Here is a 19,613-nt window from a genome sequence, read left to right on the forward strand (position 1 = left end):
CAACTTCCAAGGTTCAGAATACCAGCATAGGTGCTCTCTATTTTATTCAGTGACCAACCAAGAACAGAGAAGATTAAAACATGACATCATTCAAAATACAGCATTTACTAAGCATGATTAAATAATCTCCAAGTACTACCCCACCCCAGGACCTTCCAATCATTCAATCAATTACAAAGTCCCTGTTCTAAATACTACTCCACCCCTAGGCTATACCTTCATTAAGTCCACCACAAAGCCCCTCTTCTCAAATGGAGATTAGTTTCCAAACATAAGGTCAAAAGTTCCCCACCCCTGGATCACAATTGAATCTACCCCAGAGTTACATCAAGTTTAAACACAGCACTTAATACCCAAATGGAGGTCTTTTCTTCATTTTGACATGAGGCAAGTTCTCAGCAATCTTAGTTCCTGGGGAGACAAGGCTTAGCAAAGCCACAAGATACGTTGCCAGTCCCTTCATGAATTTATCCTCTGTCTGTAGAACAGTCCTAGAACCCCTGAACACATTAGCAAAGCCCTCTCCCAGGATTTCTGTAAACATACAACAAGAAAATCCTTCTTCAGGGCTTCTGAACCAACAGAAAGGCTCCCAGACCCCTGCAACAACAGCACTGTCCTTCACCAGTGGACAGTATTCACTCTGTCTGCAGGACAGTCTCCAGACCCCTGCAACAACAGCACTGTCCTTCACCAGTGGACAGTATTCATTCTGTCTGCAGGACAGTCTCCAGACCCCTGCAACAACAGCACTGTCCTTCACCAGTGGACAGTATTCACTCTCTGTCTGCAGGACAGTCTCAGGGCTTCTTAGCGAACAGCCAGGTTCCAGGACTTCTTCAACAAAAGGACTGTCTTTCACCAGTGGACAAATCTGGCAAAACAACATCAAAACAGACAGACAAAGTACCAGCAAAACAGCCATGTCTCCTCAGTCCTTGGCAGCTCAGGGGGCAGGTCTCAAAAGTCCAGGGCAATTCAAAGCGGCCACCAGCAATTCTCTTAGTCTCTCTCTCTCCACGAGGTGCTGCTTCCAAAAAGATCTTCCACCTCTCTCTTGTCTCTCCAAATCTACCTCACCAGCTCCTCCCAGTTCAGAACTTTCTTTTCACATCAACAAGCCCATCCCACAGGTGGGATTAACAAACTCTGGGTTTTAACACAATCAATTTGAAAACCAAGCCAATACAGGGGAATCTTTAATTGCCATTACTATCACACTTGCCCAAGGTCACTCAAGTAATAACACACAGCTAGGACTCAATTGCAGCTTCTCCAACTCCAAATCCAGTGCTGTTTCCAGCATTTCATGCTGCCTCCAAACTACCAAGATTCCAATAAGATTATATATGCAAACTGCTTTGCAACCTGTAAAGCATTCAATAAATGCTAGCCATCATTAGAGAGGAAATCACAAAAGAAAGTATGGATGATTTTGATTAAGTAAAAATAAATAACTTTAGCTCTAATAAAAGCAATGCAGTCAAAAGAAGAAAGATATGAACTGAGAAATATCTTTGCATGATCTCTGATACACACCTGACATCCCAAATTTATAAAGAATTAACACAAAGCTATAAGATTAAGAGGCATTCCCTATTACAAAGTGGTCAAAGGATATGACTAAGAAACTTTTTAAAAAGTTCAAACTATCAATATCCATCTAATAAGTTTTCAAAATCACTAAGAATAGGAGGGCTGAGTCAAGATGGCAAAGTAGAAACAGGATGTCCAAGAGGCTCCAGCTCTCACCACCTCCAATCCAGGTAAAAGAGGACTCTTTGGAGTGACAGAACCCACAAAATGACACAGAGAAGCTAACTTCCCACTGAGGACAGCCCAGCAGGCCAGCAGGAATCGGCCAGTGCAGTGCTCTGGGAGCCAAGCCCAGCTCCACACTGAGGATTTAGCCCCAGGGTGGGCCTGACCAGCCACTGGCTGGAGGGACTCCAGATCAGCATGTGTGGTAGTCCAGAATTATCAACACATAGATGCTAAGGACAAAGTGAGAGGTCAGTGCAGTGTAGACTTTGGGACCATTAGTTGGGAGTGCATTGGCTTTTGTCCCCAGGGCAAGAAGCTGCTGAGGGCTGTGCTGCAGCCGCCGCCACATAGCAGCTTAAGCTCCTGACCTGCAGAGTGTAGGGGGACCAAGCACCAGTCTGAGGGGTAATCGCTCTTGCTTTAAATTGCTTGGATCTAGATTGCAATCTAGGGTTGAGGTCCTGGGGTGTGTGTCCAGCTTGCCAGAGAGTGTGGAGGCTACAGAGAGGGCACCCAACTAATACATCCGGCAGCTGAAAAAACCCAGCATTTGGAACGAAGCTCCCCCATCTGATGGCAGAGTCCTACTGTGGCAAAAAGCCCAAAAGCCAAGTAATTGAGTGGCAACATGACCAGGTAAAGGAAGCAAAGTAAACAAAAGAATCCAACATTAGACTCCTATTTTGGGGACAAAAAGGATCAAAACATAGAACAGGAGGAAGACAGTGAAGTCAAAACTCCTGCACCAAAAGCTTCAAAGCAAAATATGAGCTGGTTACAGCCATAGAGGACCTTAAGAAGCAGATAAGAGAAGTGGAGGAAAAATTGGGAAGAGAAATGAGAATGATTCAAGAAAATTACAAAATGAGAGTCAATTTGAGCCTGACTGAGGAAAATCACGCCTTAAAAAACAGACTAACTCAAATGGCAAAAGAGGCTCAAAAAGTCAATGAGAAGAATGTCTTAAAAAGCCGAATTTGCCATATGGAAAAACAATCTCAAAGGCTCACTGAAGGGAATAATTCCTTCAGACTTAGGTTGGAGCAAATGGAAGCTAATGACTTGATGAGAAATCAAGATGCTGTTAAACAGATACAAACAAATGAAAGAATAGAAGGGAATGTGAAATATCTCATGGGAAAAACCACTGACCTGGAAAATAGATCCAGGAGAGATAATTTAAAAATTACTGGACTACCTGAAAGCCATGATCAAAGTAAGAACCTAGAAATCATCCTCCAAGAAATTCTCAAGGAAAACTGCCCTGATGTTTTAGAACCAGAGGGCAAAATAGAGGTTGAACAAATGCACCGATCACCTCCTGAAAACGATTGAAAAAAGAAAACTCCTAGGAATATTATAGCCAGGTTCCGGAATTCCCAGATCAAGGAGAGAATATTACAAGAAGCCAGGAAGAAACAATTTGAATATTGTGGAAACACAATCAGGATAACCCAGGATCTGGCAGCTTCTACACTGAGGTACCGAAGGGCTTGGAATATCATATTGCAGAGGGCAAAGGAGCAGGGATTAAAACCAAGAGTCACCTACCCAGCAAAACTGAGTATCATGTTTCAGGGGAAAATATGGTGATTCAGTGGAATAGAGGAGCATTCTTGATGAAAAAACCAGAGTTGAATAGAAAATTTGACATTCAGATACAAGAAGCAAGAGAAGCATGAGAAGGTAAACAGGGATAAGGAACTTATCCAAGTTGAACTATTAACATTCCTACATGGAAAAACAATAATTGTAACTGATGAAACTTTTCTCAGTACTTGAAGGGAATAGAAATATATATATTTCTATATATGAGGGTATATGGGCATATGAATACATATGTGAATGTGTGTATATATGTTTACAGGTATACATAGATAGAGGGCACAGGACCAAGTTAATAAGAAGGGATGATACTTAAAAGGTGAAATTAAGAGATGAAAGAGGAATGTAATGAGAGGAGATGGGGAGAGACAGAATGGGGTAAACTATCTCATATATAAGAAGCAAGGGAAAATGGTTACAATGGAGGGGAAGAATAGGAAGACAAATGGGAATGGGTCAACCTTATTCCCACTGAATTTGGCTTGAGGAGGGAATGAAATACACACTAAATAGGGTATTTCACCCTACAGGAGAGTAGGGAGGAAGGGGATGAGAGGGAGGATGATGGAAGGGAGGGCAGGCTAGGGGGAAGGGAAGTTGGAAGCACTAACTTTTGAAAAGGGACGGGATTAAAGTAGAGAATAGAACAAGTGGGAGGTGGGACAGGAGGGAGGGAAATATAGTCAGTCTTTTACAATATATCTACTATGTTAATGTCTTGCATTAGCTACACATGTACAACCTATACTGAACTGCTTATCTTCCCAGTAAGGGTGGGTGACAAGGGAGGAAAGAAATGAATCTGGAATTCAAAGTTTTAAAATCAAATGTTTAAAATATATATATATATATATATATATATATATACATATATATATATATACACTATTATTAATACTATTTTACATGTAATTGGGAAATAAGATATACAGGTACTGGGGCACAGAGATCCATTATGTCCTAGTAGAAAAGTTGAAGAGGGTATGGGAGAAGATATGGGAGAGAGCAGATTGGAGGAGGGGATATCCAGTGGGACTGCTATTGGGGGCAGTGGGTAGGGAAAAAACAGGGAGAACATTTGTAACTCAAAATGTGGCAGAAAGGAATGATGTAAATCAGAATTTAATAAAACATTTGAAAAATGAAAAAAGGAAGTAAAAAAAATCACTAAGAATATAAGAAATAGAAATTAAAATAACTCCAAGGCTTCACTCTAAATGTGTTGAACTGGCAAAATGGAAGATGGAAAAATTCAATGTTGACAGGTCTATGGGGGGAAGGGGTGCGAAGTAGGTAAATTCACTGCTGAAGGAGTCAAAGTAAGTCAACAAGCATTTATCAGAGCTTTACTATGTGCCAGGCACTGTACAATGCCTGATGAAGATACAAAGAAGGCACAGACAGTCCCTGTTTTTTGTCAAGGAGCTCACATTCTAATGGAGAAAACAACATGCAAAAACAGGTACATACAGGACAAACTGAAAGATAATCACAGAGGGAAGGGAGGCTGCCCTTGACAGTAGCAGGAAACTTAGTAAGAGAGAAAGACTTAGAAGAAAAAAGCAATAATGAGCCCAGTTTTAGACATGTTGAGTTTAAGATATCTATATATCATCTGGTTAAAGATGTCTAAGAGACAGCCGAAAATGCAAGAGTGGAGGTCGGGAGAGTGGTTAGGGCTAGATAAATCAATCAGAGAATCACCTGTGTAGACATGATCATTGAATCCACGGGAATTATTGAGATCACCAAGATCTACAGAGGGAGGAGAGAAGAGGTCCCAGGACAGAGCCCCACGGGATACCTAAGGTTAGTAGATGTAACCTGGAAAAAGATCCAGCAAAGGTGACTGAGGAGTGGTCAGACACGTAGGAAGGAGAACCAAGCAACAAGGAAAAAAGGGGGCTGACAGTATCAGAAGCTGCAGAAAGGTCATAGATGATGACTGATAAAGGGCCATTGGATTTGGCAATTAAGAGAGCACTGCTAGGGGTGGCTACATGGCACAGTGAATAGAGTAGCCCTAGAGTCAGGAGGACCTGAGCTCAAATGTGACCTCAGACACTTAACACAAAAAAACTAGTCCATTTGACCTTGGGCAAGTCACTTAACCCCAATTGCCCTCCAAAAAGAAAAAAAAAGAGAGAGAGAGAGCATTGCTAACTCTGGAGAAGGCAGTTTCAGTGGAATGACGAGGCCAGAAGCCAGACTTCAGAGTTAAGAAGAGAGCAGGGAAAAAAGGAATGAAGGCACAAATTGTAGACAGCCTTCTCAAAGAGTTTTGTGATGAAAAGCTATCGTCTATAGGATGATAGGTAGTGAGACAAAGAACAAGTATGTCTAGAGGACGGATGAGACAGGCATGTTTGTAGACTGAAGAAAGTGGGGAACGAAAAAGGAGATAATCTACTGGGGAAGATGCAATGGAATGAGGGTTTGCCTCTGCAAAGAAGGCCTACCTCTTCATATAAGACAGGTGTAAAGGAAGAGATAGCAGAGGAAGGCATCTGAGTAATGTGAGATGAGAAAGTGGGGAGAAGAGGGAGTTCTTGGAAATGGTTTCAGTTTTTCAGATCGGGAAAATAGAGTGAAACAGGTCCAAAAAGAGAATCTGTACACTGACTACAACTAAATAAGTTAAAAATGAATTAAAACAAACTCAGTTTAAATTCAGTGTACATGTTAATACTGCCTCGTTAAAGTTAAATGCACAACATTTTTCTGTCTTTTAAGGGTATGTTACAAGCGTATAGTTGCAAATAAGATCAGCCATGGTTACTCTTTTGCTGTAGTGTTATCTTTAACTGGGTTGCCAATAGGAAATAGATTTTATTTGGGATTGTGCATTTATTTATGTCTGTCTCATTAAAATACACTTTAGTACCAGGGGAAAAAAAGAGCCACCTAGGACCTCAAGTTTGGAGGTGAGGAAGGAGGAAAGGTGGTCACAAAATAGCTGGAAGTTGATAGATTCACTGCAGAAGTGATAGAGGGGAAGGGCATTTTCAAATACATACCCTGGAGTCTCTCCAAAGGGGCTTTCTCAGCAGTTGTCCTGGGTCATGATTAAAAGACAGAATATCTGGTAGAATGGAAATTGTAACCAGACCTTAAAGTAGCACCAGCAGGTGCTGTCGGTACAAAGGGAAAAGTGCACCCCTGGCCAGAGAGAAGCAGAAGTCATTTCACCAAGGGCCTACCCTCTGCATGCTCCCCATTATGGACCACCATTAGTGTTCAGGCACAAGAATTAATGCAAGCAAGACACTAGTGACTCATCCTTTGGTGAGCCCAGACCTGTAAATAAGCTCATCAGTCCCAACCCAAGATGGTCCAACAAGACAGTAAAACAAGTAAGAGATTCGTAAACAAGGGAAAGGTAATTGGGTGCAACGGTCCAGGTGCTAATGAGGTATTAAGAGGAGAATAGCATCTAGTGGAGAGACACTCTGTGAGCCATTTGCCACAGTATTTAACCCGGGGAAGTTATTAGCAAAAAGGACAAAGGATGGAGGATAATGGAGTAAGAAGAATGGAGACCAAGGAGACTTTTGCAATGGTCTGTATAGATGTGCAATGTTTATACAGCCAAATAACTACTTTTTTTGCTCTAAGTATAAGTTATTCTCTTCCCCTCTTGAAGAGAAAGTAAAGTGGCTTAAGGAACACACCTCTCCACTCTCCAAGTTGTCACCGGGAATCAAGTGTTTATCTTTTGTTTTTTTAAATGGAAGAAAGATTTCATGTGGAAAACCAAAAGGGAAAAAAAAATGGTCTGGTCTTTATCAGAAGGTTAGAAGAATACAACACAAATGAATGTGTAGCCCACAGAGAATATAAACTCCCCTAAGGCAGGGACTATTTTATTTATGTCTTGGTGTCCTGAGTGCCCAGGGCAGTGCCAACACTCAATAATAAAGTATTGAAAGAGTGATCCTAAAACAAAACAAGAGTTAATTCACATTGAAGTGAGTCTGGACAGTAATGAAAATGACTACAAATAGTCTAAGGTGAGGAAATGAGGGGAACTTTATGGGGAAATGACCACCTCATTTCTTTCTGATAGAAGGGGAAAGGAAAAACATGCATAGTCTGACATGCATTATAGAATTTAAGAGAGATTTCAAAAGGTTCAGATTGGATGGAGAGAATACTGTGGCTAAAAATTCTGGACAGCTAAGAGACATGGCAGATAGAATATTGGGCTTGGAATCAGGAAGACTCATCTTCATGTGCTCAAATACAGCCTCAGACACTTACTAACTGTGTGACCCTGGGCAAGTCACTTAAACCTATTTGCTTCAGTTTCCTCATCTGTAAAATCAGCTGGAGAAGGCATCTTGGCCAAGTATCTAGTATCCTTGCTAAGAAAATCCCAAATGGGGTCATGAAGAGTCAGACAGAATTGAAATGACTCAACAGCAACAAAATTTTATAGTCAGTCCTGGACGCTTAGGAAACTCTCAAGATATAAAATATAACAGTTCCAATAAGGAAGAAAATGGAGAGCTATCACTCTAAAAAGGTGGACATAGAGGCCCAAGGAACTCATGAGATAACTCACACAAGATGGAAGCATAGACAGGCAAAAGAGAATGAATACAAATGAAAGTTCTGTAACTGTGGGACAGCTGGGTAGCACCAAGTCTGATGTCATGAAGACCTGAGCTCAAATCTGGCCTCAGACCCCTTCTAGTTGTATGACCCTGGACAAGTCACTTAATTTCTGTTGGCCTCAGTTTCCTCCACTGTAACCTGGGGATAATAACAGCACCTACCTCCTAAGGTTTCTGCGAGGGTCAAATGAGATCATTTTAAAGTGCTTAGCACAGGGCCTGCCCCACAGTAAGTGCCTGATAAATATTAGCTAACATTATTATTAACATTATTTAAGAATCATCAGCAAGGCTAATAATGCTCAGAAAGCAGTAAGGCTGGCGACAGAAGATGAGGACTACAAAGAGATTGGGTTGATTTTTACCTGGAAAAGGGTAAAGAGGAGGATCCAAAAGAGGGCAGGACCACAGCTCCCAGCGGAGGAGATGGTAATAATGGGCAACAGAGAGAAAGCAGAGCTGTTTCAGCTCTCGTTCTGCTTCCGTTTTCTCCAACAAGTAGAATAAAACGGTAAACAGTGAATTAAAAAAAATTAGCAGAGCCATCTGAAAAGAATACATAGCTACCCTTGATGAATTCAAGTTACCAGGTCCAGATAAACTATTCTCTGAAACTTATTATTAATGGCATAGTCAAAGTCTAAGAAAAAGAAGAGGTGATCACAGAGGGATCACAGCTTCATCAAGAACGTCTCGGGGTAGGCCAAACCCCAAGAGGTCACTTGTCAAAAGCTTCCTATTCTTCCCCTGTCCCACATCTTAAAATATATACCCTTGTTCTCTGCTCCTCTGCTCTAGCCTCTGAGAAGGAAGGAACAGTCAGGGAGGTAAGAGAATGAGGGAGAACAACGCCATAAAAAACTAGAGAAAAAAAAGTATCAAAGAGAAGGCTACTCACAGTGCCAAAGGATGCACTGGTCAAGAAGGAGGCGGATTGAGAAAAGACTGTTAGATCAGCCATTAAGAGATCATGGTAATTTTGGGGAAAGCAATATTAGCTGCTTGATGAGGCTGGGAATAAGACTGCAGAGAGTTAAGAAGGGAACAAGAGGAAAGGAAACGGAGACACAAATTGTAGATAGCCTTCTCGAGGAATCTAGCCACAAAAGGAAAGAGAACTATAAGAAATTAGCTAGGGGGGAACAGATGGATCAAGTGAGGATTTTGTTTTTCCAAGCATAGATTGGGGGAGGGGGAGAAAACATGGGTGTTTTTGGAGGAAGTAGAGAGAGAAACAAACAGTAGACCAAAAGGCTGAGGATTGGTGAGAGAGGGAAGGAAAGAGGAGGTAATTTGCTGGAAAAGATGGGATGGAAGGGGATTCCTTGTGCACATAGAGGAGTTTGTCTTGGAGAGGAGAAAAGCCCTCTTCGTGTGAGATGGGGTGAGAAGGGAGATCACGGGGGAGCACGTCTAGATAAGGGAGGCTGGGAAGAGGAAACCCTCAGAAAGTGGCATCTTTCTGTTCCAGTGTGGAGAGGAGGCAAGCTTCTCTGCCAAGGGGGTATAGGAAGGGAAGCACGGGGGTCTGAGGAGGGATCAAAAGTCCCGATGGTGAATGAGAGGGTGAATTGATTAGGGAAGGATAAAAGGACCGCCTCGCCTCAGTAAGGGCCTGGGTGAAGTTATGTAATATAAATTTGGATTGGGTGGTTTGGGGATTTTTTTCCCTATCTTCATTCAGCTGCATGTGAGCAGGAGGGAAGGCAATCAATGATGGAAATAATCTAAAATTGGGGCCTTGGTGGGACAACATCAATGTTGTTATGTTTGTCTTTTGTTTGCTTTTTTTTGGAGGGGAAGGGCAGGGCAGTTGGGGTTAAGTGACTTGCCCAAGGTCACATGGCTAGTAGGTGTTAAGTGTCTGAGGCTGGATTTGAACTCAGGTCCTCCTGAATCCAGGGCAGGCGCTCTATTTGTTGTGCCACCCAGCCTCCTTGTCCTTTGTTCTTGATAAGGACCAATGACATCAGAAGGAGGCTGTCTTCACTTGCAAGTGACTTGGATTCAAGTGAGGCAGGGCTGTGCAAAGTCATCCACCTCACTCCTCCACTGTCATTTGGAGTCTATCTTCATTTAGCTGTATGGAAGTGGGAGGAAAAGTAAAAGCTAAATGATGTAAGACTGCGGCTTTGGCAGGACAAGATCAACGACAGGACAAGGGGACAAGGGACTTGAGAGTCAAAGATAGCGTAGAGGCGAACTGTTTCACCAAGAGTCAAAATGCAGAAAGGAGCTTCAGCCATATAGTCCGTGCAAGGGTCGATGGCCTGAGGGATAGAGGGATGGCAGATCACAAAAGGACAAGGAACTATAGTTATTTAGGATTATAAGGCAGAAAGAAAAAAAAAAAGAATGACAAAAGGTCATGATCAGAAAAAGGAATTTCAGAATTCATGAACATCCCTCTTATGAGGGATGGCAAGATCAAAGATAGGACCTTTACATGTGGCTGAAATGGGACAAAGAAGGTCATGGGAAATTAGTAAATTCAGAAACTGGGAAGTTGGGGCATTTGAGGGAGTGTCAATATGTATGTTGAAGTTCCCTAGAATAAAGGTAGGAGTTGGAGAGAAGAGTCAACTGCACTAGAGATCAGAGAAGTTCCAAATGAGCACAGCTTTGGTGGGAAATGAGAAATCCAGTCCCTTCCTCCTTGTATGAAGGAGTTTACAATTCCACCTTCCAGTCAGGAACAGAAAGTATTGATGAGGTGTGAGTAAAAATAAGAGGATGAGATTTCTCAATGATGAGTTCACTGGTGGAAGAGAAGTCAAAAGAAGGCCAAAATTAGTAGAGTCAGGTGGGAAATGAGATGCCTGAAATATTAGTACTCTCTCCCTCACTGTGCAGTTAAATCTCTATTAATTTGTGTATATGTCTTATCTCCCTGTGATGGAAGTCTCTTGAAGTTAGGAATGACTTTGTGTGTGGTTGTGTTATGGTTTCATATTTAACCCTCTTTTTAGGTTCTCCTGTGTATGCTCATTTGTTTATGTTCAGAATAAGTAAATTAAAAAGAGGACGATCAGAGCTATAAAAAAATAAATAAAATTTTAAAACTTTAAACTAACAAGTCATAAAAAAGATCTGCAGCGATCTTAATAGGCTAAAATGTTAGGCTAGAGCTAATACAATGACATTTAATGGAAAAAATAAAATAAATTAAAATCTCAACTTCTCAAGGAAGAGCTAAATAGAAGCTCTATCTGAAAAAGATCTACAGGTTTGGGGAGAACTTATGACATCATGACTCAAAAAATAAGAAGATAGCCCAAAATCTAAAGTGGTCATTCATGATGCCACATTAAAGCAGCATAGTATCCAAAATTAAGGCAATAACAGTCATAGGATCACAGATTTAGTCCTAAAAGATACACCTGACACTATTTAGTCCAATTCTCTCATGCTCGGAAGGGGAGGCTCAGGAAAGAAAATGACTTACCCAAGGTCACATAAGCAATCATGTCAGAGGCAGAATTTGAACCCAGCTCCCCTAACTCTAGAACCACTGCTCTTTTCTACTAGGCTGATCTGCTCCAGTGTACAACAGCAGCCTTAGGTCACCTGCCAGATGACACATTTTCAGGGCACTGCTGAACTAGAAAACATCTACAGGAAGGCAATGATAACATGGGATTCATAGGAATATGAGTTGAAGGAAATTTGAGACAGAGAAATTTTAGAGAAGATTGAGAAGCATCTTCAAGTACTTGAAGGGCTGCCATGTTGGAAGAGGATAAAATCAGGTGTGATGTGTGGAAGATGCCAAAAGCCATATTTCAGCTTGAGGTAAGAAAAAGCTTCCTAACACCTGGAGCTATCCAGAAGTAACTTGGAGAGGCAGTGGGCTCCCCTCCACTAAAGGTCTGCCAGGAAAGATTGGATAACCAATTGTCAGGGCTGATAGGGAAGGGATCCTCGTCCAAATATGACCTCTGAGGTCCTTTCCATGTCCAGATGTTGTATTTCTATGAATTTCATGGAAAAGGTAGCAGCTTGGCTGTGACAGCTGCAAGTCTGCCTCTCTGTGTGGGAGTCAACACATTCTGTTAGTTCTGCTTTACCGAGATCATTTGAAAATGGTTTCTGGGTCTCTGAGTCTGATTTCTCTTCATCTGACTTCCTCTTGCCATATGGCATCTGATGAGAGACAATGCTGTAAGTAAAGGGAGAGGTCTCAGGCCCTCTCCCACCAAGGCCAACACATGACCCTAGAAAAAAAAGCCTTAGAGTTTTAACTCAGTGTAATCACTCTAGGGGAAAGAGATTAGTCTGTGAGTTTCAAAAGATCAGAAGAATGTGCCACCCAAGATCCAGGAGGTTTGGGAGTTAAGTTTAAACCATGTTTTATAGCCGGGCAAGTTTTCAAGCTCAAGGATCAAACGTCCACCTTTGGGACCCACCCCAGCAGTAAACTGAGTAAAGGGCTCAACCATCAGCAATAGCACCTCTGGATGTGAACTTGGTGCGACCAAGGATATATAGCAACTCATTAAGTCTGAGCCCATTCTCCCCAAAGACCAAGGTAGTAGCCACCCTTGTACTGGAGGGAAATATTTCTGCCCTTACTAAGGACTTGTACCCCCAGCACTCAGCATAGTGCCTGGAATATTAGTGAGTGTTTTTTGCTTGCCTTGCCCGACTGCTTAGATCTATGATCTGAGGATTCCCACTACATGCTGACTCAGCTACAGATTGATATGTAACCTCTATGATCAAAAGTCTCATCAAGTCTTTAACTCGTACCATTCTACTTATTACTTCTCCTGACCTTCATCTCTGGGGCTCCCTTTTGGAAACACTTCATTGCAGCCAAAGATCTTGTATGTACTATGGACAGGAGAGACGTTTTATTGTCTGGCTAAGCACTTTGGTGAAGAACCAGACAAAAGCTCACCTGAGCTTGAGGTGTATCTGTTCACTCCTATCTCTGACTCCTGCTTCTGATCCTCCTTAGCACCTTTAGCATTCTATGCTCAGGGTCACAGAATCATACATTCTCATACATTGGCCATCTAGTCCAACCTATAATCAAATCAGAATTCCCTCAACAACAGATCCAAGAAGTGTTCATCCAGCATTTGCCTGAAGACCTTCAGTGGCAAACCATTTCATTTTGGGATAACTCCAATCATTATGTAGTTCCTTATATCAAGCTTAAATTTGCCTCTTTGCCTTTTCAACCATCTAGACCTGACCTCTGGCATAGGCTCTGTCAAGAGAATGGGGAAAAAGGCATCAAAGGTGCTATTAAGGACACAACTGTATCTCACCTCATGATAGAATTTGCCTTCAACCAGACATCTGGTGTTTTTAGTTTCCAAGACATCAGGTAGTTTACAGTACAATCTAATGCACAAAACTTTCCCAGGAAAACAAGTAACATGAAAATACATACACAGAAGAGAGCTAGACTCCTGAGAGTCACACATCTGCATCATAACAAGATTTCACTGGGCTTTCTTGCTGTCCCTCCTTTCAATATAATCATTTCACTAGTCACAGTGTAAGCACATATTCAGGCATACCAGCCCATTCTATAAACTCTCTCTGTTTTTATCTAAATCACAAAGTCATTTTATAACTAAAAGCTCAACATCCTACAAGATCCAATCATCCTTGTTAACTCACACACCTTATCAGTACCGTCTGCCCCTTTGATTAGAGGGTAGAGCCATAAACCTCTCCATTTAAAGAGGGGAATAAGACTGGTATCTCCTCAAACATATCATTTCCCACCAGGCTGGCACTCTTGTGGGATGCTTTTGGCTTCACCGTGCACCCTGTACCACTCAGCTCTCCCTTCCTCACTTTTCTGTTGTGTGTTGCCATCCCCCATTATATTGTAAGCCCCTTAAGGTCAGAGAGCATCTTTTTCATTTTAGAATTCCCAGCACTTAATACAGCACCTGACAAATAGCAGGCACTTAAGTGCTTGTTAGCTATTGACTACCTACTATGTTCTGGAAGCCTCAGAGTAGGAGAGATTGTTGTCCTCATTAAGACTACATGAACCAATGCAGCCATGCTGCACCCACAACCTGGATTGTGGTAACACCGAGGGTGAACAGAGAGTTTTCTAAAGTCCCGATCAGCACTATCACTCTGTAAAACTCATCATCTATACTTTGGAGATGGCATCCTTTATTTTTCAAGATCACAGAATAGTAACTAGAATCAGAAAAGAAAACGAGCCCCAGTTAGCATAAAAGTTAATCCTGGAACAAAGCAGATGCCCAGTAACTGGGGAAGAGCTAAACAAACTGTGTTGTATGAATGGAATGGAATATTATTGTCCTGTTAAGAAACAACAAATACAATGACTACAGAAGCATGGGAAGACTTACATGAAATGAGGCAAAGTAAAACAAGTAGAACCAAGGAAACAATATACATAATGATTATTTAAATATAAAGGGAAAGAACAACAAAATAAAGACTGAATTCTATCTTTATTATATACATTATACATATTGTTAAACATTATTAAAATACAATAGATTGCTAATTATTGTTATTATTGTGTGTATATGTATATTATGTGTGTGTGTGTATACACACACAGTGTTACTATATGATGAGGCAACTAGGTGGCACGGTAGATAGAGCACTGGGCCTGAAGTCAGGAAGACTCATCTTCCTGAGTTCAAGTCTGGCCTCATACACTTACTAGTTGTGTGGCCCTGAGCAAGTCACTTAACTCTGTTTACCTTAGTTCCTTCACTAAGGCTATCAATCTAAAAGGAACTAAGGCTATCAATGAGCTGGAGAATGAAATGGCAAACCACTATTGGTTTGGACAATAAAATCCCAAATGGGGTCACAAAGAGATGGACAAGACTGAAAACAATTGAATTATATATGTGTGTGTGTAGGTATATATATATATATATATATGTATATGAGCTATATATGTGTATGTATGTACATATACTCCATATTGTACATATACAATATACATATATTATATCATAAATAATACATATAACAATATATATAAAACAGTAACATATATTGCTATATTATATGTATATAATTATAATGACCAACATTATACCCCCCAAATTAGAACAGAATGTAACTCTTCCTTTCTTCAGAGATGGCAAACTATAGTTGAGAAACATTAAATATAATGTGGAACTTGATTGCTGAGTCAATTTTGCTAAACAGTTTTAATTTCCTCTTTTTTATTCTTTGTACTATAAGGGTTAGTTCTTAGGGTCAAGGTGGGGAGGGGCTGGCATACTGAGAAGTGAAGGGAATGTTAAAACAAAAGACACCAAAAAAATTTAAATTTAAAAAACATTAAGTTCATTTTCCCCATCCCAGCCCTGCCTGGGGTTACTGTTTTACCTTTTCTTCCGAAGAAACTGTAAGCTTGTCACTGGATATTAAGCTACACACCTGGTCCAGACTAAGGCTCAGAAATTCTTCCCCCAGCATCACCTCTGGGAAATGCTGCTCTGTTCAAAAAAACAAAGGTCAAGAAAATAAAATTATCATAAACTCCAGCCCTTACACCAACCAAACAGCATGGATGTATAGTGAAAAATAACTTTGGGTCAGATGCTGGCTCTGACTTTTCCTAAAAAAAGTCTCTTGCCCTCTTTGGTCTTTGGCTTCTTCATCTTTAAAATGGGGGTCATGATGCTCAAACTGTCTTCTTCCCAGGACTGTTAGAAGGAAAGTGTCTTATGAATTTCAGAGTTCTGTAAATGTGAGGTATCAGTAGAATAAACAACCAATGGAATTTACCGACTGAGCTATCAAGGAGACTAAAGGGTAGAGGGCTAAAGCTGAAAGGAACTGGAGTTCTTAAATTTAACAATGTGGGCATCACTTTCTATAAGCCTTGGTATTTAATAGCACAGAAGAAAATAGGACAGAAAGTACCCAGCTTTCATTTTCCTATGTTCCGTGTGATTAATAATAGTTTCAGAAAAGTGCCACTGACACCTTCCCACTGAATTGAATTCAGAGTGTACACTGGCAGAACTGTAGCCATCTATCTCCAAAACTCTTTGAAGCAAAAATAGGCCAGGACCCCTTTGCCGTCAGATGATCGTGGGAGGTACAGGAGCTGTCTAGGGGCTGTCTCTCTTTATTCAGAAATAACAGCGAAGGCTGGAACAAAGTGAAACATATTCACTATGACTGCTCACAAACTGCTCATGAAACCTCACTTTTGAGTGTGGAAATGAATGGGGTAAGCCCCACTGGTCTCCTGGCATCCTCACCTACAAGAAGGCTACACCTCTCCTGGAAGGACAACCAGCGAGAGACGCTGTGTTTAAGGAGTATACCTACTCTGAAAGGGGAGACAAGTTTAATATAAGCTCTCCTAAGAGCCCGAGATGATCCAGCAGACTTCCTAACAATATGACAGCAGAAAAGCTACAATTCGTGGCTGTGCCTCAGTTTCCTCAAAAATAGAAAGGAGATGAAAAATAATAATCAAACTACCTACATCACAAGGTTGTATTGAGAAAAGTATTTTTAAGCTTTAAAGAGCAACAGAAATGGGAATTATGAGCTATTGCCACCATAGAGAATATACAGGTAGCCCCTGCACAAATAAATACATATATTTATTAAATATAGTACATAAATATATAATATAGAAATAAACTGGGATAAACAGAGGCTTTGCTTCCCACTTAAGGAAGCACTGTGTATAGTGGAATGAATTCTGAATTAAAAATCATAAAACTGGGCTCTAATTCCAACACTCAGCAGCTGGATGGCCATGAACAAGGCATCAGCTTGGTATAGGGGGACAAGAACTGAATTTGGAGTTGGAGGCCCTGAGGAATAATCCTGGCTCTAACTTTCTTTTTACTACCAGCGTGACTAGGAGAAAGCTGTTTCTTCTTTTAGGGTCTCGGTCTTTTTTTAAAATTTTTTTTAGATTTTTCTTTTTTCTCTTTGGAGGGGGGAAGGTAGGGCAACTGGGGTTAAGTGAATTGCCCAAGATCACATGGCTAGTTTTGTGTTACATGCCTGAGTCCAAATTTGAACTCAAGTCCTGACTCCAGGGCCAATGCTCAATTCACTCAATTCACCTAGCCACCCCAAGGTCTCAGTCTTATCATCTGTAAAATGAGGATCACTTTTAGTTCTAAATCATAGCTTTTAGTTTTAAATTGAATCATCTCTCCGTAAGTCAGTTTCCTCACCTGTAAAATGGAGATAATAATCCTTGTATTACCTCCTTCACAGGGCAGTTATCAACTCAGCAGTTCAGTGGGCTGAAAGCTTAATGGGTAAACAATGTGATATAGCATAGCCAGAAAATCTAGTGTGATCTTAGGCTGCTCTGAGAGGCAAATAAAAAGAGAGAGCAGCATAATGTTTAGGGCTAGAAAGAAGCCATCCTACAGCATGTACTCTGCCCTAGTCAAAAGGGAGGGCATTGATAAACTAGAGAAATGTACAGAGAAATAAATACAATAGGTTAGTGAAGGGCCTGGGGCTAAGATACAAAAGGATCAATTAAAGGGATATTTAGAGATAAAGAAGACAAGGGAACAGAATCACCAAAGATCAGGAATCTCAAATATTTCAAAAGCTACCATAGAGAGTATGAATTAGACTTCCGCTTGGTTCCAGAAGGCAGAACTACAAGTTACAAGGAGATAAAATTAGCTTTTATATAAGAAAAAGTTTCTTAACACCTAGAGCTACACAAATATGAAATGTGCAGCCTCAGAAGCAAAGGGGATGGAATCTAGACCCCAAAAAGGAAAAGCCCTAGGGGCGGCTAGGTGGCACAGTGAGTAAAGCACTGGCCCTGGAGTCAGGAGGACCTGGGGTCGGATCCAGCCTCAGACACTTAACACAAAAACTAGCTGTGTGACCTTGGGCAAGTCACTTAACCCCAACTGCCCTCCAAAAAGCAAAAAAAAAGCAAAAAACCAACAATCAGGGGCGGTCAGGTTGCACAGTGAGTAAGAGCACCGGCCCCAGAGTCGGGATGATGTGGGATCGAATCTGGGCTCAGACACTTAGCACCCACCCAGAAACACCTGGCTTTGTAACCTTGAGCAAGTTACTTAACCCCAATTGCTTTAAAAAAAAAAAAAAGGAAAAGCTCTGGACTTTCCCACATGGTCCAGGTCCCAGGTGTTCCCCTGGGGTAACCAGCCCTTCCCAGCTAATTAACTGCCCTTTTATTTTGGCCCTCAAGGTTGTCTGCACCTGGCCCCACCCTAAACTGCCACTCCTTAATTCCATCTAGACCCCTTCTATGTTCCTATAGCTTTCTGTACTAAAAAATCCATCTTGCCTCCATTAAAGTGTTCAGATTCCTTAAGAATCTGGCCAGTGCTGAGATTCTTAAAATCTGGCCAATAGCAAGGATTCTTAAAATCTCACCCACCCTGACCAGTGCTCTAATAAACCTTGTCTGGCTGAAAGAAGGCTTGGGACAAATTCATTCGAGGCAGGACCTGCATCACTTGTGCTTAAATTTCAGAGTAACAGCCCCCCCAGACCCCAACATAAGTATTATGTTTCCCCTCACTAGAAATCTTCAAGGTAAAGCTGGGGGGTTGTCGGGTGTGGAGAGGATTCTTAGTCAGGTATGAGCAGGATTAGATGACCTATAAAGTCCTTTCCAACTCTGAGAATTTTTGATTCTGTGAAAACACACCATAAACTGTAAAGTCCTATTCAAATACAATGATGATGATGAAAATTCTAAGGATACAGGAGGCATGTGGCAAAGTCTCCAAGTTGTATACACTCCTTCAATATAAAAATTGTAAAAATGAGGGTGCAGCAGGAACAGGAAAAAAACATTATACAATCTATTTGGGGGCAAAAGTTGAAAAATGAAAATGGTCATTTCTAGAAGGTGACACTCCAGTTTTACAGGTACTTCTTGAATGAAAGCCAAAGGTGAAACCTTCCCAGCACGTTTTGTTTTTTAATTTTTTTAAAAAATCAGAAATTCAATCACTCTTTTAATGTTGCAATCTGTGGATCATCGTCCCACCAAAATTGAGCTCACAAGGGCCAGCTTCAATCCTGGTAGCTTTCCAATAGGGGTGCTTTTATCTTTGGCTTATTGTTTCTTGTCAAAGTTTGTCCTGGCAAAACCTCTAAATGTAACTAAAAAGAGTATCCAGTTCCTGTACAAGTACTCAAGGTAACACATCAATAACAGGTATAGAAGTATCTTTATTTCATTCTACAGAAAATGCATTAGGCACTTAAAGAACTCTCAGGAACCCATAAACAGAAACAGAAAACCACATGTAATTCTTGGATGGAAGAGCCAGTTGTAAAGAAGTCTCTCCCCACTGGGGTAGATCATATATTCAGTGTGCGGGTTGGGTAGTGTTGGTGAGAACCCAGACATCCCCCAATCCCTTGGAGAGGAGTGAAGTATGACCTGCTTGGATTTTAGGCATTGGATGGGAGGGAGCATCAAGGTAGTCAATGTTACACATAATGTATATACTAGTAGTTTTCACCAAAAGAAACTGAACTTGGGGTTGCTGCTAAGACAACACCCCAACATTCTGGTAAATCTTAGCTCTCTCACAGGGTTCTACACAACCTCTCTGATTTATAATGTACACTGTGATATGGCCACCCCTTCCCCCGGAGAACACATACACA

The 19,613-nt window shown here is 41.2% G+C and overlaps 1 protein-coding gene across 3 annotated transcripts in view; it reads right to left on the bottom strand.

Moving 5' to 3' along the window:
• KLHL3 (kelch like family member 3) overlaps window positions 1-19,613 on the bottom strand; it is a 324,549-nt gene that overhangs the window by 94,112 nt on the left and 210,824 nt on the right. For all 3 annotated transcript variants that reach the window (XM_069091901.1, XM_069091900.1, XM_069091899.1), the window contains one exon: window positions 15,342-15,451. In XM_069091901.1, coding sequence (XP_068948002.1) covers window positions 15,342-15,451 — 110 coding nt within the window. The remainder of the gene's footprint in view (window positions 1-15,341; window positions 15,452-19,613) is intronic.

The sequence above is a fragment of the Petaurus breviceps genome, unplaced genomic scaffold, assembly GCF_028583685.1.
Source record: "Petaurus breviceps papuanus isolate PSGF00001 unplaced genomic scaffold, PetGlider_PUasm1.0 189, whole genome shotgun sequence".
Taxonomy (NCBI): domain Eukaryota; kingdom Metazoa; phylum Chordata; class Mammalia; order Diprotodontia; family Petauridae; genus Petaurus; species Petaurus breviceps.